This window comes from Mercenaria mercenaria, chromosome 7 (assembly GCF_021730395.1).
Source record: "Mercenaria mercenaria strain notata chromosome 7, MADL_Memer_1, whole genome shotgun sequence".
Taxonomy (NCBI): domain Eukaryota; kingdom Metazoa; phylum Mollusca; class Bivalvia; order Venerida; family Veneridae; genus Mercenaria; species Mercenaria mercenaria.
In genome coordinates, this window is record NC_069367.1 from 81,589,143 (window position 1) to 81,613,733 (window position 24,591).

At 35.5% G+C, this 24,591-nt stretch overlaps 1 protein-coding gene across 1 annotated transcript in view; it reads right to left on the minus strand.

Annotated features, from left to right (window-relative positions):
* Positions 1–24,591, minus strand: part of LOC123553799 (filamin-A-like) — a 117,157-nt gene that overhangs the window by 13,428 nt on the left and 79,138 nt on the right. Inside the window, exons 20-31 of the mRNA XM_053547300.1 lie at positions 24,392–24,487; positions 22,354–22,491; positions 21,636–21,809; positions 20,757–20,903; positions 19,964–20,191; positions 17,031–17,204; positions 16,019–16,312; positions 14,687–14,770; positions 14,000–14,137; positions 12,259–12,435; positions 8,942–8,994; positions 432–2,583 (exon numbers count right to left, since the gene is read on the minus strand). Of these exons, the coding sequence (XP_053403275.1) occupies positions 432–2,583; positions 8,942–8,994; positions 12,259–12,435; positions 14,000–14,137; positions 14,687–14,770; positions 16,019–16,312; positions 17,031–17,204; positions 19,964–20,191; positions 20,757–20,903; positions 21,636–21,809; positions 22,354–22,491; positions 24,392–24,487 (3,855 nt within the window). The remainder of the gene's footprint in view (positions 1–431; positions 2,584–8,941; positions 8,995–12,258; positions 12,436–13,999; positions 14,138–14,686; positions 14,771–16,018; positions 16,313–17,030; positions 17,205–19,963; positions 20,192–20,756; positions 20,904–21,635; positions 21,810–22,353; positions 22,492–24,391; positions 24,488–24,591) is intronic.

A 24,591-nucleotide genomic window follows, 5' to 3' on the forward strand; every position in this document is an offset into this window, starting at 1 on the left:
AAGTTACACTGGCACAGTCCACAATTTTCCAGCTTAAACAGTCGAGGAAGACCCAAGGTCGGTGTCCCTCCATACATTATTTCAGTCATAGGCAGGTGTTAATCTAAGATAGATTCAATAATGCATGTATTATGCAACATGAAAAAATGGATGTGATGTATATATTCCATCTTTTTGGCAATAAATCCTAGTGCATGCATGTAATGATCAGGTATGATACACCATTACATAAATGATGCTGTATTGGTGGGAAAAGGGGAGAGAGGGAGTGTGGAAAGCTTATGCACACAGAATCAACAGCAAGCTAATCACAGAGTATTGCAAGGGAAACTTAAACATAAGGAGAACTTGTATTTTCAATGGCAACAAACAAATACATGTAAAGGCATTTTTTCAAACAATGCAATCAAATCAAGAGATTCTTCAATTACCTTCATCTAAGACCGCATCTTTTTCTGCCACTATATTGATACAAGTGAGGTATTTTCTGGGTCTTCCAAGGGAGTCACTTGTAGACTGACGTTTTTCTACACTACAAACAACGCCCTCTGTCTTACCACTTTTATTTTCAAATGCATAAACAAATATTTCCTGATTCTCAGACTGTTCAGCCCCATCAACCTTTGCAGCAGACGACATATGATCAGAATGCAGTCTGTTCACTTTTTGACTAGAATCTACTGAATGTTCATTTATAGACATATCTAATTCATTTATGGCACTTATAACATTGTCATCCTCACTTTTGTGCAATTTTTCTGTGTCTAGTATAAGTTTAGCACCTGGGTGTACAGTGGCCTCAGCATTGTCATCTTTTTCAGTTGATGACAAGTTATGGCCTTCACTTTCATTTACTTCTATAGTCTCTAAATCCACTACTTTTAATTTCTGTCTTTGAAAGATTTTATTTTTATGCAAAGTTCTCTGCAACTGATTTTCCAGATTTGCTAACAATGCTTTATTTCCAAGTATTTTATTTCCTTTGGCACTGACACGTCTTTTAGGGAATTTAACTCTCCCTTTTTCATTGTCTTCATCATCTTTTTCATTTTCCTTATCAGATGTTTTACTATTGTCTTCTTTACCATCTTTCTTCTTCAGAACTGATCCTAGTTCTTTCAGAAGTTGATCATGAAGTTTTGAACCTGGGTCTTTTTTGATAGAAGTTTTGAAAAATATAGGATGAGGTAAAAATGCATCAGGACTTATGGGTGCTTTTTTAACAACTGCCTGACCTTCAACTGAATCTGTTTTCACACTTAATTCTGGTTTAGTTTGACTAGGAGTGTCTCCATTATCCTTGTTTTCAATTGTTTCAGATTCTTTACCAACAAATTTTGATGTTTGTTGAGTCTCTTGAACATTACTGTTCACAACTGGACCAAAGCGTTTCAGTAAGTATCTCTGCAGTTCATCTATCATGTTTGCAGGTTCAGCAAACTCCACAGGTTCATCTGGCTTATTGTCTCTTATAGAAATTTCTACAACATTGTCATCCACACTCGGCTCCTCTCCTAAATCCATTTTCTTCTCCTGGTCCATTGTTGGACCTTTACTTGTTGGACCATTATTCGATGAAAATGTTTTCCCCTTTTTGATGATATCTTCCTTTAAAGCCTGTGCCAACATCTTCTCTCTTTCTGGATTAGTGATCTTTTTTTCAACAGTTACTACCACATTTGGGTTTTCTACTTCATTTTTTGTGTTTAGCTTAGATCCACTACCTACTACTGTGTTGCTTTTTACACCAGCTTTATTGTTAAAGGTGGTGGTAATATTTTGATCTTTAATACTCCCACTTTCTCCCCTAAGATTTGTGGGTACCTTTTCATCTTTACTAAAGCTAGTTCTATTTATACTCTCTGTCAAGTGTAAACTACTCTTTGATTCTGATCTTGTTTTCCCTGAATTTAGGGTACTGCCAGCAAAACGCTCAGCATTTATATTTGATGCTACTCCAGTTTTATCATTGCTATGTGCATTATCTTTTAGGATATTACATCCATCCGTATTTTGTTTTTCAATGGAGGAAAATCTATCTGACTTTTTAAAACTATATTCCCTTGATTCCAAACTTTTTCTAAATTGGACCACATTTCTTGAAACAATTTCTTTACTTGAGGCTGATGAAACATTACTATCCGACTTCTTTACAATTTCTTTCTCTTTCTTCACACTATCAGTTTTCACTGTAAGTTTTGACTTTTCTTGCACTACAGCAGTTTTTTCTATCACTTCAGCTTCATTTTGTTTAGCTAAAGAATCAATAACAATTCCTACAGTTCTTTTACTTTCATTCCTTTTTACTGCTGAATCACCTTTATCTTTTACTACATCTTTAACTACTGCAGTATCTGACTTTAAAGTCTTCCCAGTAGTTACTTTATTTCCGACTGCAGTGCCAGAACCACATGCATTTTCTGGTTTTATATGAAAATTATTTCCATCTTCATTTTTAACTCCAATAGTGTTCTGTTTAACTCCAGAGCTAGCAACATTTCCAATCGATTTACCAGTATTTACACTCTTTCTAGCTGACGGTTTAATTTCGAACTTTACTTGTGTTACGGATGACATATTTTGCTAGTCTCTTCTATTTATACACATTAAAATGTTCAATACTATTAAATCCATTCAATGCAAACTCTGTACACTCCTACGATCATTCTACTTAAAAGCTATGCAAAGAAAAACAGTCTCAATAATTTTGTTAACTTTACATAAAAGAAAATGTAAATAAAGATCAATCCTATAGTAACTTAAAAAGTACTTCATTCAGTGCTTTTTAAAGCTGCCGAATGTGAATAATTTCCCATCATTATATATATGAAGAACCAAAGAATGTGAATTCTATGGAAGTTGAAAGATATGAAACGTATGTTTACAAATCAGAGTAAAACAAACAAAATCTATGCCTGACAGTATCTTTCTACATTCACTTTTAATCAAGAAGGTCTATAAAAGGCAATAAAAGGTCATCTTATCTATTCTCTCTAAATTTGTTGAGTCTTGAACCTTGATAAATTATGGGCTAAACTAAACAAACCGTTAAATAAATCGTATGAAAAACATCTGTACCATTTGTTTCTACATAGTTTAAGGAATCAGTTTTCAAGATAACGAAGAATTAAGAATTATCGCATATGTATAACCTTAATTTAATTAAGATAAACTGACCAAATCAAGACAGAGGTGCAGGGTAAAGATTTATAAATTACCATATTAAGGCTAATAAAAAACTTGACAAGCCAACCAACCAATTAATCAATTAATTGCTGGATTGTGATGTTGTAGAATCTGATTTTCTAAGCAGCAGTCGGTAATGAACAAGTATAATTTTTCAACAAGTAACTTCCATCTGCTCCACAAGAAAAAGAGGCTTGAAGGAAAATCTTAGCAATATATGTTAACAAAAAACCTGGTAGTCTGAATCTCTATGTAAATAACAAATGGGCCATAACTGGTAATATCTGATCCCAATAAATAATGAATATTGACAAATTAGTATTAGAGACATCGTCAACAGCTCTTGCTGAGTTTACTGACCTACTTGAAAATGAGAACAGAGTGTCATCAAATTTACATAAATTAGTCTTTCAAGTCTACTACAAACACTGACCATCTTGTTATTAAAGTTCAAGTCCAAATTGAAATTACTGGTACTGGTGAACTGATAGAAACAGTTGTAACTTAAATGACTGAATTTTCTTTTTTCTTTTTTGGTTAGGTTTAATATCACACAGAGACAATTTAGGTCATATAGCGACTTAGGCGGAGGAAGACCCAAGGTGCCCCTTCTGGGATTACTTCATAACAGTAGGTAGAACAGTCACCTCCTGCAAGCCAGCCTGAAGGCTTCCTGACATGAAGAATTCTACACCTAAAGCTAGGTTTTGAACCCATGTTGACGAGGAGCATGTGATTTGAAATCAGCGAACTTAACCACTCCACCACAGAGGCTCCTAACTGATTGAATAAAACACTGACTTAACAATGCGATTAATTGCTTTGTAAAAAAAATTCGCTTACCCCAGTTTAGAAGCAATGTGAATAACTTGCCCAAAATAAAAGAAAAAAATTGTTTCTTATATTTCAAAAACGTTCAGTTTAATCAAAGGCATAAAAAAATGTTTCGTCAGTATCTGTTACATAAATAGACAGATATTCAGATATCATTTTAAATTCTGAAAATAATCATGAAATATTTGTAATGCAAATTGTGAAAATCATTGAAGTCATTTTGTCAAGGTGGAAAAGTACTGAGTAGGCTTTATAATATTGTATCCTGGTGTAGGACAGAGACATAGCTGATAATACACTCCCACTCAGTCTGACAAAATAAGTATTTCAATGAAAACAGGTTAGTAATGTAAAATGACAACATTTCAAAAATGCATGCAGGGAAATAAGACATCATTTCTTTCTAAATAAGAATGATCATTTTATAAAAAGATGTAAAAGATAGTATTCAAATTTTATTGTATTACACTGAAAAGATATTTATCTGAAAATACTTGTGTTGCGTCACAACCCTAGAAATCCGGCATGTGCGAGATGTAAAGAAAACAATTTTTCTGCTTCTCAATTCTATATTTACATAGCCTAGTTTTGCTTTGATTATCATAAGATCCACATGATAAATTCCCTTTGCAACTGCAAATTATAATAATAAACATTTACTGAATGGTAATGGATTCCCTAGGCATAACCAGAGTGCCAATAATAGAGGTGCAAATAATCACTCAAGCTACATGGCTGCTGTTTAATGAGACATAAATTAATTGTGATCGCTCATAGTTATATACCCGGTACATGACAGGGGGCATCCTTGTAAATAATTATTACAAATTACTCTCGTTATTGCAAGATGATTCTGAACTGTGCAATTTTGTTAATAATAACAACATATGTTAACAGTATTTTAATCACATATGTAACAATAGTTGATCATTTTACCAGTGTTCTAACATTATGTGCCAGAGACAGAAACTGTTGTACCTGCTTCAATAAAACAGACTATTTACAGAGGCATAAAAGGAATTAAGCTTAAATACATATAATAAATATTTAATTTTGATTGATTGATTGATTGATTGATTGATTGATATACAATGTATAAACTTACAAACTGATTATTATATTAGTTTTGATATTTAATCAATTGATAAATTAACACACGATGTATAAATTTACATATACTAATGTAAACTTACCTACTACACTGTGATTTTCAAATTTAATTAATACTGATTTAATATTTTTGACATTTAATTACTTTACTACTTGACATGCAATGTTCATCAAGGTTTTTCTTTAAATTACTTAAGGTAGTTCTTCACGTTTGATAAACCGGAAGTGATGGCGTAACGTCATTTATCCGGAAAACGTAGAATAAAGCCTAGATTCGGCGTACGGAAATGAAAATCGTTTTATGAATTAATGACAACCTGTGAGTTGATTTATTTAAATGGCAATGGTACTTTATTTCTAAAGTCAAAATATGATGTGAAAACATATGACACGTTAAATATTTCAAAATAATGTCTTAAAATTAGCGTGAAATGTCCGGTTCACTTTAATCATGGTCAAATATCGTAAAAATAAGCACACGGACATACATATTTTATTTCACTAAGTTATAGACCATGTGTTTATTTACAACTGTGAGAAGTTTCATCAAAATCTACATTGTGAAAAAAATTCTATATGCGAAAATGTTATAAAAGTTATGATTTTCCCATAGACTCCCATTGTGAAATATTGCATGATGTCCAAATTTTTCAAATCGGTCTAGCAAAAAATCAAGCACACAACCCCTATCATTTTTATTTGCTGAATTTTCTATGTATATTCTGAAGTTTCGAAAAATCAGAGTTTAATCAAATTCTACATTGTAGAAAAATGTTCGATCCAAACATGCAGAACTACCTTAATGCATTAATCCAATCACATAACACCTTAACCTTGAAATCCATATTTGATACAAATCTTGATTATCATTAAGGTATTGACTTGTTATAAATCAAGCACAATCTAAAACCTTATATAGAAGATCTTCTGTTTTTGTTGTTGATTAATCAAGTGCATTTTTTATACAACTTAATAAAATAAATACTGTTTGGTCTACCTAATCCATTTATTGAATTGCTGCTTTATTCTGCAAGATCAAGACATAAACTATACATTATTGTAAAGGTCTCTTTTTGAATTTTCATAGTATTTTTGATATTAATGACAATTTTATGGCAAAAAAATGTATCTTTTTTCACCGCTTAAATCAGACAAAATCCTATGTTGAAAATTTTAGATATTGCTTTTTATGCTAAAAATTTTATAGCAATCTATTCAAAAATACAAGTCAAAATTGAACTGTTTAAAAATACTAGAGTAAAAAATGGCTAAAATACCCTATCAAACTTGGTTTTGGCAATAACTTAAAAACTGATCAAGCTACTACCCTGAGTGTTCTTTATAAGCATTGTAATATCAATTGTTTTGTTTTATATTTAAAGTTCCAAAATCAGGGAAAAACCTTGTCATTGAAAAAGTGGTTAAAAAAAGTAGCCATTCATGTTTTTATGCCAAAATGAGACAGAATCAAATATCATTCTTAAATAAAAGGAAAGTCAACATATCAGATATACTATTTAGTAATTAATAATAGAATTACATAGCAGCTTTTGAGAAAAGCACATGTCTCCCACAACTGCCTAATCATCTGAATAGTTATGTATCCGAGTCAACCATGCACCAATACATGTATCTCTGGCACCTCTGTATAGAGTGATTTTTGGTAATTCAAAGGCCATAATCTGAAATTTGGTGAAAATCGGATGAGAAATGTTCGACTTAAGAATTCGGACAAGTGTGTAGAGAGTGATTTTCAGTAATTCAAGGGCCATAATTCTGACGTACCTAAGCCAATTTGGCTAGTTATTGAATCTGGTTGAGGACTTATTGGCAAACACAATTTGTTCAAGTCTGGTGAAGATTGCATGAGAACTGTTCAAGTTAGAGTGCGGACAAGAGTAAAAAGGTCAGTTTTCATTAATTCAAGGGCAATAATTTTGACGTGCCTTGGGCGATTTGGCTCGTTATCAACCATGGCCGAGGACTTGTTGGTAAACACATTTTGTTAAAGTTTGGTAAGATTGGATGAGAACCGTTCAACTTAGAGTGCAGACAAGATTTGTGACAGATGAACACACGGACACAGACAGCAATAAATCAATATATCTCCCAGACCACTGTGGTGGGAAAAATATGATTTTTGCAATAAAAACACCAAAATAATAGTATACAAAACTAATAGCTTTTTATTTATTGTACAAATGCCCCTGCCTTTATTTGACTTCCACAGTCAGAAGAAAGTGTTTAATCTCAATCTTAAATACCTTGAAGATCCAGTTTGCCACCCTGCTGTCAATTACAATATTGCAAGGCCATTTATTTATTTAATTGGCAACCATGTCACAACCCTGTCATTGACAGTGTACAACACTTTTCTTAAGTACACACACTGGCAAAAAAGCAATTTGAACTGTTAGAATAGGCCAGTAATAAAAATGTTCTTGTTTTTGCATGTGCTTTTTATAAGTCCAACAGCAAACTTTTTTTCTGATATTTTTTTTGGTGGGGGGTGGGGGGTGGTATTTTTTTTTCCTATTCTGGGAAACTAGTGATTATCTTATGGCTTTGGGTAAAATCCTTTCCAGACAAAATCATTTGACCAAGGCAGACAAAATACCAAATTATATCCAAATCTTCACTTCATTCTGCTAAGACTCATTAAAAGTTGTTTTTCAAATTTCTTTTAAACCTTTTTTTTTTATTTTAGTGTTTTTATTTGGAGAATTTTATCCACCACAGTCAAACTGAGGCAGGTGAGGGGTGGATTTTGTCCTGTATTCAGTTATTCTTGCACCAACTCTGTCATTAAAAGCAGCTGTAAATCAATAACATCCTCTTAGTTTATCCATTACAAGGAACTTTAATCTTATAAAATATCAGAGCAAATAATCCAATAGTTTATTGCTACAGAGTAAATTTCATTTTTAACATGATCACTATTAAAATCAGTAACTCCAACAGTTTGGAATAGATCACCTTCGAAAATACAAAAAGTTTTGCATAACCATATTTTACACATAAAACTTCCTATTCCTCATGAAAACGTCATATTTAGGTCACTTTTATCCATTTTGTTTCCTGTTTCTAACATTAAAAGAATACAATCTTTGAGTTATTAACAATTAACAATAATCATTATTTTAAATGTCAACACAGTGTCCCACCACAATATCCAACTATTACAGGTCAATTATTCATTACAAGCTAAATGGCATTTAATTATTAATTAACACTGCACAATAACAAATATGTATTTGACTGGTTGTAAAATATTTTGAAATCATTATACTTTCGAAGACCAGTCAAATCTGTCTATAAAAACCTTCCTCAGGAAAGGTGAACAGTGGTCTTTATAAACAGATGGCTTCTTACAATAGGTTAAAACTTTTACCCTATGTTGGTAAATGGATAGAAAACTTTTACCCTTTATTAGTATAAGGACAGGGAAAAATAGTGACATTTCAAAGCAGGTTTTTCTATACTTGTAGTCTTTATTCACAAATGGCCTTTTACTACAGGTTTTACTGTATTTATTTATAAGGGTCAGTCACAAAGTAGTAGAGCGGGCGCAGTGGGTTACACCTGGCAGGCTAAAAAACTAAGGAAGTTTCTGGAATTGGAGTGCACTATCCTCCAACTAAAAAGAAATTAACAGTCTTCTGGAGGAGTCACCCCTTAGGGGTTTCCAGCGGTGACTATAAGTTAACTTACAAAACAAACAAACTATAGTAGTATTGTCAGCTTAATCTGGGTCACTGCTTCAGAACTTATGGGACCATAGACAGATCACATATTATTAAGAAACCAGTACTGTTCTTTTCCCCAGAAAATGAACCTTAAATCCACCTGGCTGGTACTGTTTCACTATTATATAACAAATAATCATGCACTAGCAGTCCTTACTTCATTCCCCTCATTTTTAGAAATGATTGCCTTTTTCTAAGAACTGAACTTTATCAGCACTTTCATTACAATGAAGAACTATCCTATGAGCTGTTACTTTTTCCTTTTTTTCTAAGTAGCACTAAAAGTTCTGACTATGAATCTTCCAAGAATAGTTATTCCATTTTCATAAATCCACTATTAGTGTATTACTTCAAATCTTGCAATATATTATTTACTTTCCTCGAAAACCATCATTTCATATTATCTTCAAATCAATTGTTGTAGATTGTATTTTTTGCATGCTCTCTGAATATTTCCTGAAATCAATTTTTCCGCCATTGTTATGACGCCTGAAAACCAACACCTTTCTCTGGAACACGTTATGCTCAACTAAGCATTCAGGTAATACAGGTTTATTAATTATTGATTTCATTAAAAAATATTAGGCAGAATACATGCTCATAACAGATGAAAATCTAGAAAACTCTAGCTGTTTGTTTGTTACAAGTCAATACTGCATCTACATATCCTTGCAAAACACCTTACAATACAACAAGTAACAAAGAACAGGATGAAATTACAAATGATGTTAAAATCTTGCCAGTTAATTCAATAATGTCAGGCCAAACAATTAACAATGACATGTTTAACAAGCTGTATATATGTTAGACTTCAACAACACATTTTGCATTTTGATATTTTTCCACAATTATTCATGACACAACAGCAGTGCGGCATTTCACACTAAACACAAATGATGTAAGATACCTCTGGAAGATACAACTGCATCGGGCCAGCATCAGACCTGCATAGGGCCAACATCAGACCTGCATAGGGCCAGCATCTGACCTGCATAGGGCCAGCATCACAACTGCATAGGGCCAGCATCACACCTGCATAGGGCCAACATCACACCTGCATAGGGCCAGCATCTGACCTGCATAGGGCCAGCATCACACCTGCATAGGGCCAGCATCAGACCTGCATAGGGCCAGCATCTGACCTGCATAGGGCCAGCATCTGACCTGCATAGGGCCAGCATCTGACCTGCATAGGGCCAGCATCTGACCTGCATAGGGCCAGCATCTGACCTGCATAGGGCCAGCATCTGACCTGCATAGGGCCAGCATCAGACCTGCATAGGGCCAGCATCTGACCTGCATAGGGCCAGCATCTGACCTGCATAGGGCCAGCATCAGACCTGCATAGGGCCAGCATCTGACCTGCATAGGGCCAGCATCAGACCTGCATAGGGCCAGCATCTGACCTGCATAGGGCCAGCATCTGACCTGCATAGGGCGAGCATCTGACCAGCATAGGGCCAGCATCACACCTGCATAGGGCCAGCATCACATCTGCATAGGGCCAGCATCAGACCTGCATAGGGCCATCATCACAACTGCATAGGGCCAGCATCACACCTGCATAGGGCCAGCATCTGACCTGCATAGGGCCAACATCACACCTGCATAGGGCCAACATCACACCTGCATAGGGCCTGCATCTGACCTGCATAGGGCCAGCATCTGACCTGCATAGGGCCAACATCACACCTGCATAGGGCCAGCATCAGACCTGCATAGGGCCAACATCACACCTGCATAGGGCCTGCATCTGACCTGCATAGGGCCAGCATCTGACCTGCATAGGGCCAACATCACACCTGCATAGGGCCTGCATCAGACCTGCATAGGGCCAGCATCAGACCCGCATAGGGCCAGCATCTGACCTGCATAGGGCAAGCATCTGACATCAGACCTGCATAGGACCAGCATCAGACCTGCATAGGGCCAGCACCTGATCTGCACAGGGCCAGCATCAGACCTGCATAGGGCCAGCATCTGACCTGCATAGGGCCAGCATCTGACCAGCATAGGACCAACATCTGACCTGCATATGGCCAACATCAGTCCTACACAGGGCCAGCATCTGACCTGCATATGGCCAGCATCTGACCTGCATACGGCCAGCATCAGACCAAGTACTTCAAGTACTGGTTCCATTTGTTCATGTACGTTCTAAATTGCTGTCTGTCATGGCTGTTTATTATATTATCATTTCCATTGTAGTTGGGTAATACGAAATGTTGGGCCTATGTCAGACCAATTATCTCTCTATGCTGACTTTCATACACTGTTTAAACTCTGCCAAACACTCCTTGGCATGTGTTTCCAGGCAAATTTAGAGGACTGTATATATAAATGAGGTCACAATGGGCACATCTTGGTAAGTAAAGTAACAGTGCAGTCTTTCTGGCTGTTGTTGTACCATCATTTCCATTTCTGTAAGCACTGAATATCCACACATAATTACCATCCATATCCAATGATAACAAGATTCTAGAGATATTATGTCGAGTTGATGCACATACTTTTCTTACTAATTAACCTTCCCAGTGTAACAACCACTACTTGGTAAGAAAACTACAGAGCTTCGAACACTGTGTTACTCCATTATTTATTTCAGAAGTGAAACAAAAAACTGCAGTTTCCAAAATCCTCCATCTTGTGAAGCTGACTTTCACATGTCTCATTGCCTCATGAATCAATCCATTTGATTTCATAAGGTAACGATTAATTAAAGCCCTTACACTGAAAAGCTAGAGCTATTACAGAGAAGCTTAAGTTAGTTCTCTGTATGTCCTCTGGGTAAGATAAACAACTGAATGCTAGTTCCGTGAAATTTTTTTCAAGAAGTGTGGAAGGTATGGGTGGATAGATAAACAACTGAATGCTAGTTCTGTGAAAAATTTTTCAAGAAGTGTGGAAGGTATGGGTGGATAGATAAACAAATGAATGCTAGTTCTGTGAAAATCTTTCAAGAAGTGTGGAAGGCATGGGTGGATGAAAAAAGTGGGTTTTTTGCAGCATTTAATGTTACACCAACATAATTACTGGTCATCAGGTTACTTTCTCATTATTTCTGGCATGGGCAAACACTTCAGGAAGCCAGCTGGATCGCTTATTCTACATACCAAGCAAGGTTTCAAACAAACAGGGGTGAGGAGAAACCAATCTTAGGTCAGCACTAAACCACTCGGCCATGGAGGCCTCTTATAATATGCAGATCTTTACCTTTGACCTAACATATCCTGGGTTATATATGTGTAGTTACTTGCAAATCCATTAAAATGTTAATTCTACAATGGAAACAGACCTACACATAATTATATGCAAGATTAAAACATAAACCGTAATATACTTCATATCCGGGGGGGGGGATAAAAACAACAGTAAAACTGACCTGGAATTTGGAAACCTCCATATTTGAGATATATCTGGTATTTTCCTGGTTCCTCTGGTTCATAGATATAATCTTTCCAGAGATATCCAAGTTCTCTGGAGTCATACACGACATCAACTCCTGATGGGCCGACGATTTGGATCTCCTGATCTAATGTACCAGCATTGCTGAAGTCAACTGAAAAAAAAATAATACCAAGAATATAATAAAGGAATGAACACAAAAATATTAAGAGTATCATGATTTTCTGTAAGGCTATCATTGATTAATTTTACACTGAAAACCCTACAAAGCCGAATCTGTGACAACCGAAACTAGATGCCCAAGGGCAACATGTCGAGCCCGCCAGCTGTTAAAAGGACTGGGAGATGCACACGAAACTCTGTCTCACTGAGACAAACATTTGTGCCAAATAAAACAATTGTGCCAAGTTATTTTATAATCCCACATTCAATGACGAAGTTGTTGTCTGGACAAGGTCAATTATAGCCATATTTGACCTTTAAATTTCAAGTGTGACCTTAACCTTTAAGATATTGATACTGGTGTTGCACGCGACATGCCGTCTCATGGTGGTGAACAATTGCGCCAAGTTTTAAAATCTTACAATCAATGACAAACTTATTGTCCAGACAAGGTCAATTATAGCCATATTTGACCTTTAAACTCCAAGTGTGACCTTGACCTTTAAGATACTGACGCCAGTTTTGCACGCGACACACCATCTCATGGTGGTAAACAATTGTGCCAGGTTATTTTATAATCCCACATTCAATGACGTAGTTATTGTCCGGACAAGGTCAATTATAGCCATATTTGACCTTTAAACTGCAAGTGTGACCTTGACCTTTAAGATATTGAAATGGCTTTGGGCGCGACATGCTGCCTTATGTTGGTGAACAATTGTGCCAAGTTATTTTAAAATCCCACAATCAATGACAAACTTATGGTCCGGACAAAGAAATCCGGACAGACGCACGCACATACACCAAACAGCCATTTGAACAACTATGTCTCCGCTCCCTTACGGGCTCGACAAAAATCTTCCAAACCAGAACCTCAGACAACAAGAAAACTCTCCAAACTGAAACATTTTGCAGTCCTGCTTCTTTTTCCATTACAAGAAATACTCCTGTAAACTGGTACCCCTCTACACTGGAAATGCAACAACATTTCTAAAATGAAATTCTCTCTCTATACATGTATTATACACACACAAAATAACCCATTAAAAACCAAACAATCTTCAAGTAATCTGACTTTTGTCCTTTTATCAGGAAAAGCTGAATTCACCATAATATGTATGTAGGCCCATAAATATCTTTTTATGATCTAATTAAAATAGTTAGAATCTTGTTCAAGCTTTATCTAAACAGCAAAGCTTTGGAAGAATGCTGTCTAGTAAGTACTCCCATCTTATTCGGAATTTCAACTAAGTATACAATCTTTCAAAGATATTACTCCTAAAACATTCAATATATTTAATCTACCGAGTACAAACAGGGCCATAACTCTGACAAAATGTAAATCAAAGTTATGATTCTTGGCCTACTTAACCACCTTATGATGATAAAGAAGTGTGCACATTTTCAAAGCCATAGCTCTTACAGATTTAAACAAAGTGCAACTAAACAAATTACCTAACCAACAACAACAATCATTTGAAGACAATACCTCAAAGATTTCTTTTTTAAAAGTCAGACTACTAAGGTAATAAATCCATTATATTGTATACACTCACCACTGAAACCAGCCTCATCACCAACTGTTCCGTGTCTGAAGTTATCTATCCTGATAGTTGATAAATCAAACACATCCACATAGAATGGACTTCCCTCAACCTGTACACCAGCAAACTGCACGTCAATGGTATGGCGACCTGTAATTGTGATACTTCCGAAGTTAAGCAAAATGTTCTCTGCTATTAGTTTAGTTCTGTTATATATACATAACATGTAATTACATTCTCACCTGTAGGCCTACTCTACATAGCTGTCATCCATACAGTAGGAAGAATGAATAATTTTCATATGTCTAAAATCATTCAGAAATAATTTTATCATCTACACATGTATACTTATTAGAATATTTTTCATCTATACTTGTGGACATTATTTATCATCAGTATTCTGTTCACCTTAGGAGGCTATTTCTATTTTTCCATCATCTGTTTTCATACTGTCAAAGAATCAATACTTTTATCTGTTCCTGAACAGAATTATTCTACCATAATATAACCCTGCAAGATGAATACAACAGAAGCACACCCACATCAAAAATAGTTTGTCTATATTTTAAACATCTTTGGACATACAGAAAAAATACAAGGCTAATGAAAAGTATGCACATTTTCAAGGTTTCTTTTTCAACCATTTCAGAAAAAAAGTTCTTCGTGAGAAATAAAAAAATTGAAATATTAGAAGCCTACCAGCACATCTGGGCATCCATTCCACTCTGTATTCTCCGTTACCCTGGTTATAAACATCAGCATGTACCCTATCCCCTGTTGGTGCTGTTAACATAAAAAAATATTTACACCAATTAACATACATAATTAATAATTTAACAAAACACAACAAATTCTTTTTTTTTACAAAAAAAAATGGTGGGAGTAAAATGATTAATGATCTTTAAACTCATACACATAAATGAAAAAATCAAATTACAGTCAAACCTTATAAAGGCCATAACTATAAAACCTGCTACTAAAGGCAACTGTTTTCTCTATCTGTTTATACATAGCCTGTGTAAAGAGAAGATCACCTTTTAACACTGACCATTTTTTTCTAATTTCTAAGGGTATTCTTTAGAGAAAGGTTTGACTGTATACTTTATTTCTTCTTGCATATTTCAATGGAAAATGGATATTGTAACTATATATACTGAAAATACCTAGTGTTAGTTTTTAATTCATATTGAAACATTCTTGTAAATACACCATACAAATGAGTCCTGAAAATAAAGTTCAGTCTTTATTTTTTCTCACCCACCTAGCAGGAAACTGGTGTTTTGCCAAACTGTGAAACATATACATATATAAGAACAGGTAAAACATAAATACCTTATATATTTATTAGCACTTCCACCAATCAATGCAAGTAATGAAATAATATAACAACATGCTTATAATTTTATTACGTTACATATACATGTAGATAAAATTTAATCATACTACAAATTATTCCATTATGATTGTCTATCCCATATCTTTTACTAAATCCACTTCACATAATGAAACATTTTCGTACATTCATTCAAAAATTGTGAATTAACATGAATTATTGAAACATTTTTGGATTCAAAAATACTTTCAGTAACAGAAAACCACATGAGATCAAAAGATTTTATCAGTCTAAATAAAAGGTCACTAAGAGTAGCAATATGAACTATTTAAATTTTGTAGATGTCTTGAATAATGTCAATTTTATGGCAAAAAAAGGTCATTACATGAAAAATGTCAACAGAATTTAAAGGGTTATGTTCCTTTTGTGATAGAAAACTTTATATCCACCAACAAATAAGGCAAAGACTGCCACTTTTAAACATTTTGGTATCTAAAATGGCCAAACTTTACAATGTAAAATATCCAATAAAAACTGAAAAATTAGAAACTTTCTTATTATCAACCCTTTTTGTTTTTAAACCATTATCTCCATGCAGTATTTTACCAGAATTTGTACAAAAACCATGTTGTCAAAAAGTAAATTATCTACCAACCACTAACATGATGCTTTTGTACACACATTCCATTTTCATAATCAACTGTTATTTGTCATGCACACTAAATCACAATGAAGATGCATACATATATTCACCATTACAGTAATAACTGATAATTGTTTTTTTTTTTTTAAAAATACATGATGCAGCCGCCACAGAGCTTTCAATAAACGACCTGTTATATACATGACTAATTGATCTATAGGTAGGTAATATCCAAGAGCTTGTAGGAAACACCACTGCAGTTGTTCAACAACAAAATACTTGGTGTTGAGGAGAGCTAGAGCTTTACAGTCCGGGTCATCTCTAGACAAGTCTATCTTGAAGGGTGAACCTGAAATTAAATATTCAATGTGCAAATTTGATATGAGAATAATAAACCTTTATATACATTATTAAATGTTTGATAAATACAGGCACCACCTTCAGTAACACACATTCCACAAGTCTAATACAAATTAAAATGTTCGTAAGTATATGATCAACAGCTAGCCGAAAATGTTACCAATTCCATTATTTTAATGAAAAAATCTTATATACAATGTAGTTTACTAGAAGAACATTCCAAAATTTACAGCTCTGTTATAACACTTAGACTGAAAATAATTTTAATGGCATATATGTTGTAACATGGTCAGTGAACTATACATGTTCATAAACTTCATGTAAGTACCAACTTGCTGCCAATGAACATAAACCTCATTTTAGATGTAAGGGTTCTTTTAAAATTGTCTGGGAATGCTTCCCTGGCTTAGACATGAATTTTGCATCTCTACTAGTAATATTGCCCATACAAAATTTCTTGAACCTTATAATAAATTTTAAAACAGCCCTCTAACTTACTAGAGGTGAAGGGATATAAATTTACAAATCTTCTTTTTCCCTACAGAGGAGGCTTACGCTACAATCTGATGTAATATATACTGCAACGGAAAAGAAAATGCAACTGTTTAGGACATTAAAGTATAATTTTACTATTCCATAATTATTTGGAAATAACCTGTACCCTTATAAATATCAAATGTATTAGCCAGTATATTAATCCTACCTACCTGGTATTGGTTCCTTGTTAAATGTAACAAAGATATCATAGAGGTCATATTTATCCGGTTCAAATGATACCCAGATCATATCATCATTTCCCTTGCTCACTGCTGATTGGACAGTTTCACCTGCACACATTATAATCACTCCTAACTCTCCTTCCCCAGCTTCTGACACATCAACTGAAACAATGATTGACTGAATGATTAACTGATTAATTTATATACTGACTGAAAGACTGACTGTTAGATCGAATTTCTGACAGGATCAATTTACTTTGTTTTAAACAAGTATGCCCACAGGCAGAATGTTGAGCCCGCCAGCTGTCAAGTGTGACCTTGACCTTGGACCTAGGGACCTGGTTCATGGCACGTTACTCTATCTCACAATGGTGAACATTCATGCCAAGTTACATCAAAATCCCACCATGCATGAAGAAGAAATGCTCTGGAAAAACTTCAATTTGACCTTTGACCGCCAACTGTGACCTTAACCTTTGAGATAAGAACATGAGGTTTGTGCATGACACACCTTCTCATTGAGGTAAACATTCATGCCAAATATAAACAAGGTTGGTACATGCATGTCAAAGTTATGGTCCAGACAAAACTGACGGACGCATACACGCACACACATACACCGAAAGTGGCAACTATATCGAGCTCACCAGAAACAGGCTCGACAATAAAACAGAGTGAAAACTATAGTCTTTGGACATTCGATACCCCTTTGGGTAAAAACAGGATCAATTTAGCTTCAATCTATCCCTGGTTTCACATTCTGTTCCTATTTCCTTACAACTAAATGTACTGGAAATGTCTAACATCCTTCCGATTGATAGTTAACATTAAAGATCTGTATTCCATAAATATGCAGAACCTTAATTATCAGAGACTCAGATATTCTTGATGTTTTTTGGGTTTTTTTTATCATGTCATATTAGCATTTTATTTGTGTTTTGTTTGGGTTTATTGGGTTTGGCACAGTTTTTCAAAAGCATTTCAGTGATATAACAGCAGGCACTGTACATAACTAGTGTTCCTGGATTCTGTACCAGTACTAGACAAGGCAGTCTGAAAGACAGCTAAATCCCCCGCCACTGCTATTGATAGTGAAAGGGTAAAAGCTTTGATTTTAGCTATGACCTTGACCTTGAACTGACATGGCTGACTCATGAATTCTGCACAACGTCTTGATGAGGTGATCATTAGACCAAAGTTTCATGAAAATCCTTCAAGGGGTTTAGGAGATACAGAGCTGAAACCTTTGACCTTCAGCTGTGACTTTGACCTTGAGTTGACATGGCTGACTCATGAGTTCTGGCGATAATATGACCCAAGTTTGTTGAAAATCCTTCAAGGGGTTTAGGAGATACAGAGCTGAAACCTTTGACCTTCAGTTGTGACCTTGACCATGAACTGACATGGCTGACTCATGAATTCTGCACAACGTCTTGATGAGGTGATCATTTGACTAAAGTTTCATGAAAATCCTTCAAGGGGTTTAGGAGATACAGAGCTGAAACCTTTGACCTTCAGTTGTGACCTTGACCTTGAGTTGACATGGCTGACTCATGAGTTCTTGATGAGGTGATCATTTGACCCAAGTTTGATGAAAATCCTTCAAGGGGTTAAGGAGATACAAAGTGGACACCAAATGGAAGGCTCAAGCCTTCGACCCTTAGTTGTGACCTTGACCTTGAGCTGGCATGGTTGACTCATAATTTCTGCACATCGTTCTGATGAGGTAATCATTTGACCCAAGTTTTATAAAATTCCTTCAAGGGGTTTAGGAGATATAGAGCGGACACGAAATGGAAGGCTCAAACCTTTGACCTTCAGTTGTGACCTTGACCTTGAGCCAACAAGGCTGACTTATAAGTTCTGCACATCGCCTTGATGAGGTGATCGTTTGACCCAAGTTTGATGAAAATCCTTCAAGGGGTTTAGGAGATATAGAGCAGACACAAAATGGAAGGTTCAAACCTTTGACCCTAAGTTGTGACCTTGACCTTGAGCTGGCATGACTGACTCATGTGTTCTGCACATCATCTTGATGAGGTGATCATTTGACCTAAGTTTTGTAAAATTCCTTCAAGGGATTTAAGAGATATAGAGCGGACACAAAATGGAAGGCTCAAACCTTTGACCTTGAGTTGTGACCTTGACCTTGAGCCGGCATGGCTGACTCATGGGTTCTGCACATCGTCTTGATGAGGTGATCATTTGACCCAAGTTTTATAAAATTCCTTCAAGGGGTTTAGGAGATATAGAGCGGACACAAAATGGCAGGCTCAAACCTTTGACCTTGAGTTGTGACCTTGACCTTGAACCGACAAGGCTGACTCATGGGTTCTGCACATCGTCTTGATGAGGTGATCATTTGACCCAAGTTTCATGAAAATCCTTCAAGGGGTTTAGGAGATATGGACCGGACACGATTTTGTTACGGACGGAAGGACGGAAAGACGGACGGAAGGACGGACGGACGGACGCAGACCATTCCTATAATCCCTCCGCCATGGCGGGGGATTAATAACCTATTTTCCGCAAGTAACTGCCAAATTCTCCACATGAATTGGAAGGGATGAGAGTAGGATTTCACACACAATACATAAGACCACCAAGGAGTATATATTGAGGGCTGAGCGTGAAACTATTGTATCTTGTTCTTTATTTATATACAGTTACAATAGTTTCGCGCTCAGCCCACGATATGCCAAACCCAGGGAACAAACTCATAGCCCTACAATCCATAAATCTTCACTTGTCCCTAGTGAGCTAAAAGTGTCTTTGAGAAAAGATAGTTTTCACTATGAAACTTAAACAAGCAATATGCCAAGTTAACAAAGACACACAAAAGGTGTTTTTTTTCATTTACATTTTGTATTATGTGTTTACTTTGCGAAAAATTTTGGAATTTTCTGTCAATTTCAACATACATTTCATAAGGTGTCTCTCTCCAACTTCTGCCTTGTATCCCCTATCAAGGAGTTTCACTTTGGTTGAATCAAAAACTTTAATTTTCATTGGACTTCCCCAGACTGGTATCACATCCCCATATTTCACATCTATATCATATGTCCCAGGTTTCACTGGGGTCCAGTCCAGGCTGTACAGTCGGCTGCCGGTTTCTCTGAATTTATGTGGAACCTTATTGAACACTGGACCTGGAACGGGAAAATAGTTTTGATTCTCTAACATCAAAATGTGTGCATTTATAATGTGTAAAATATATCATGCAGAAACCTTAGCGAACATCCTGTCATCTTTGCTTAAGTCTGTTTCCTGTTTACTTGACCATTCCAGTAGAGAAAATTCAGGTTTTTATTATGCTGCATACTAAAACATAAAGCTAATGAGTAAAACAGATCATACCTCATAAAGCAGCAGTAGCTGTAAGTTTATATAGTTTAATTTTAAATGCAATTTTAAAGGGACAGTGGTGCAGAAGTAATGTTTTGGATTTCTGACCCAGAGGTTGAAGTTTGAAATCTCTGAGGTAGAGCAAGATATGACCATGGACTGAACTATTCTTTACCAAGGTGCAAGCACTGGTAAGAAATACAATATTAAATCAATCATCATGCACAGTTAAACATTTTGTTAACTTTCTTCACAATCAATGTAAAATTATTTAGGTTTAATTTAATTACAATATTTTGGCAGTATGGCAGCTGGCCAGCAGACAACACTTGGAGATGCTTCTATCAGTGTAGCATGTAATATACATACCTTCAACATGTATGACAAGATCATCTATGGCAGTTGGAGCAGACGTCACTTGCATATTTATCTGTCTATTACATGGGATGAGCATGCTCTCTGGTTTCTGGATCCTTATTTTGTCCACATCAGCAAAGTTAATTGACAATGGACTACCTATGGAATAATACATTTTCATATCAATTCAAATACAGCTTTTCTACAAATTCATTTCACTGTTTGTAAATTCATAAGTAAAAGTTATTTGACTCTGTATTTATACGATAACAAGTCCAAGTAAGTTTCACTACTTTAAACAGTAATCACTGTCAGTGACAATTTATCCACCTGGCTGAAGCACTTTACATCTTCAACTTTTAAATGATGCACAAAATTCCAAAGAAACTTCACACAAATGTTAAGCAAAATGGTTAGATATGTTCCTCACAAAAGCCAGGTCAGATTCTGCAAAAGTCACTGGGATAGTTCCTAAGCATTAACCCTAACTCACAGATACGAGTTCTTCACTTCGGGGCATCACAAAAACTAAAAACAAAATTTCACTTACTTGAAATATTTACATCTAAAAGAATTCAAAATATATAAAAAAGGCCTTTTGACTGACACTAATAAAATCTTATAGAAGGTCCTTTGGAAGCATAGAATGCAATCAAGCAAAATGATAGCAGACCTGGTTTGATTGAGTTTGTTTATGAGAGGTAATGAAATATGCAACACCCCTCACACCTCCTAGCACCGGCTTAAGCAGAATTCTATTACAGTATAATTGAGTGTACTCAATGATCCCAAAGAGCCAGAAAATATAACAACACTGAGTCCAAGTACGGGGAGACTTTTTACGGCCGCCACTACATTTATAAACACTTGAAAATACGGAGTCTTACTTACATGGGATATGTTCTCCATTGAAAAGAATATTTAATGTATGCTTCCTTTCTCCATCTCCCATGAAGGTGACTTCAAAAGTTCCCTCCCCTATTGCCTCTAGTTCTGTAGGAATTCTCTCCCCTTCTGTTTCCACAGTAACCTCCATCTTGCCATCTCCTGCTTCATCTCCAAGAACTGAAAAATACAGGTAATGTTTCTTTGATTAATGTTCTTGCATCAACTTTACACCATTAAAATGCAAGATTTCCACATGCTTTTTAAATTTGCTCTGTTCTTTATAGTGCATTTCTTGATTCAAATACTGTTACTTAACAAAACTTCATAATATTATGTTGCAAATAATAAAATGATATAAAACTTTATGTTGTGAGCATCTTTGTAATATCAAAAGACTTTAACGGACAACATTTTCATTTTTCATTTTCAAACACATCTGTTTCCCATAATGAGATTAAAAATTGTTGCATACCAAATATTTCAATGTATAAAACAAGATTTGTTTTAAGTGAATATGGAATATATAGACATAAGACATCTTTTTTTAATTTCTCAAGCGCTGTATGTTCACGGAAATTGCTTCTCAATGAAATGTATTCCCTACTCATTCAAAACAAACTATTCTCTATTTATTAAAGTTTTCAAAATTGAAGGTTTCTCCACAATAATTAAACATAAATTGCTTCAATCTGACATAGATAAATTTCTGAATAATCATTACCTCTGAATTTAAATGGAATATTTAAAATTCCAAGAGGCATTTTTGACAAGCGAACCAATTTTGGATCATATGTTTTCACTTGATAAGGGCTGTCCCCAATATGGGCTCCAAGGTATGTCACACTTATTGTATGGACACCTGAAACAATAAGACAAATATATAGCAACAACAATAACAACAAATGAAACTAGAGCTATCACTAAAGGTGATGAATGTACCCCCCGCATGCACTGACACAGCACATTGCAATTTGACACACACAAGATTGCATAATTATGTGGACTGTATGTATATAGACTGTATGTATACAGTATAGTAACAAAAAACAAAGTCCCATAACTATGCAGAATATTTATCTAAAAGAATGTAACATGCACCATGCACAACTAGGGTTGGTACTGATCACTTGTGTGAAGTTTCATTAAATTGTGTGTAAGGGTTTGGTAGATTAGGCACGCACAAGATTGCATATGCAGACTGTATGTACATAGTATGTTAACAAGAAACAAAGTCCCATAACTCTGCAATTTTTGTCGCTGAAAGAACCTAACATGCCCCATGCACAACTACTGTTGTTACTGATCACTTGTGTGAAGTTTCATTAAATTGTGTCAAGGGGATGAGGAGAGATGGTGCGCACAAGATTGTGTCTGTGTATATAGTATAGTAACAAAAAAACAAAGTCCCATAACTCTGCATTTTTTTTTTCTGAAAGAACCTCACATGCCCCATGCACAACTACTGTTGTTACTGATCACTTGTGTGAAGTTTCATTAAATTGTGTCAAGGGGATGAGGAGAGATGGTGCGCACAAGATTGTGTCTATGTATATAGTATAGTAACAAAAAAACAAAGTCCCATAACTCTGCAAATTTTTTTTCTGAAAGAACCTAACATGCCCCATGCACAACTACTGTTGTTACTGATCACTTGTGTGAAGTTTCATTAAATTGTGTCAAGGGGATGAGGAGAGATGGTGCGCACAAGATTGTGTCTATGTATATAGCATAGTAACAAAAAAACAAAGTCCCATAACTCTGCAAATTTTTTTTCTAAAAGAACCTAACATGCCCCATGCATAACTACTGTTGGTACTGATCACTTGTGTGAAGTTTCATTAAATTGTGTCAAGGGGATGAGGAGAGATGGTGCGCACAAGATTGTGTCTATGTATATAGTATAGTAACAAAAAAACAAAGTCCCATAACTCTGCAAATTTTTTTTCTAAAAGAACCTAACATGCCCCATGCACAACTACTGTTGGTACTGATCACTTGTGTGAAGTTTCATTAAATTCTGTCAAGGGGATAAGGAGAGATGGTGCGCACAAGATTGCGTCTACGGACAGACGGCCAGACGGACAGACAGACAGACAACCTGAAACCAGTATACCCCCCCTTACAACTTTGTTGTCGGGGGGTACAATAATTAAATAAGCAACAACTGGGACATGGTTAGAAAATAATTTTTAACATTTTTACCAACAGTACTTCTCCCTTCAGTACAATCCTTTTATGGTTGGAGTAATGTGCACACTCATACATTTTAATGCCTTAGTGCAGTATGGAATTAATGTACATGGGCTGTCTAGATGGGAGCCAACCAATATCACCCTAGGACAAAACCCATCCCCTTGACTTTTAAGCTGACAAAACCCTTCCACTGCTTTAACAGGTAGGACAAAGCTCTTTCCTTTAAAATTTTGAAGTAGACAAATCACCTCCTAAAAATTTGAACAATTCTATGCATTATGGAAGAGCTTTTGTTAACTTTTTAAACAATTCAGTGAGTATTGGTTTTGTCCTATACTCTCTGCCTAGAATGTTTCGGCATTGTGAGTCTAATAACTCCTGAACTGCATCCAATGGGATGAAAGCTTAAATACGTTAAATGCTTTTTTCCTTAAAAATCCATCTATTTTAACTTACACTTCACTAAGGTAAAATTTTTCAATGAGGAAACATTTTTTCTGTGATATAAAAGGTAGTACATCAAAGTTGTTTATTTTACACAGTTTTGATGCAAATGGAAACTATACCCGCTTGTTTAGGTGTAAACTCTATCCTCTGTACACCCTGTCCCTCCTTCCTGTACCTTACAGCAATGTCTTCACCAGCTGGAGCTAAAATACAACATACAGATTACAGCATACAGTCAAACCTGTATTAAACAGCACCAATCCTGTACACAGAGACCACCTGGCTCTGACTAATTTTGACTCATGCATCCTAAGAATGT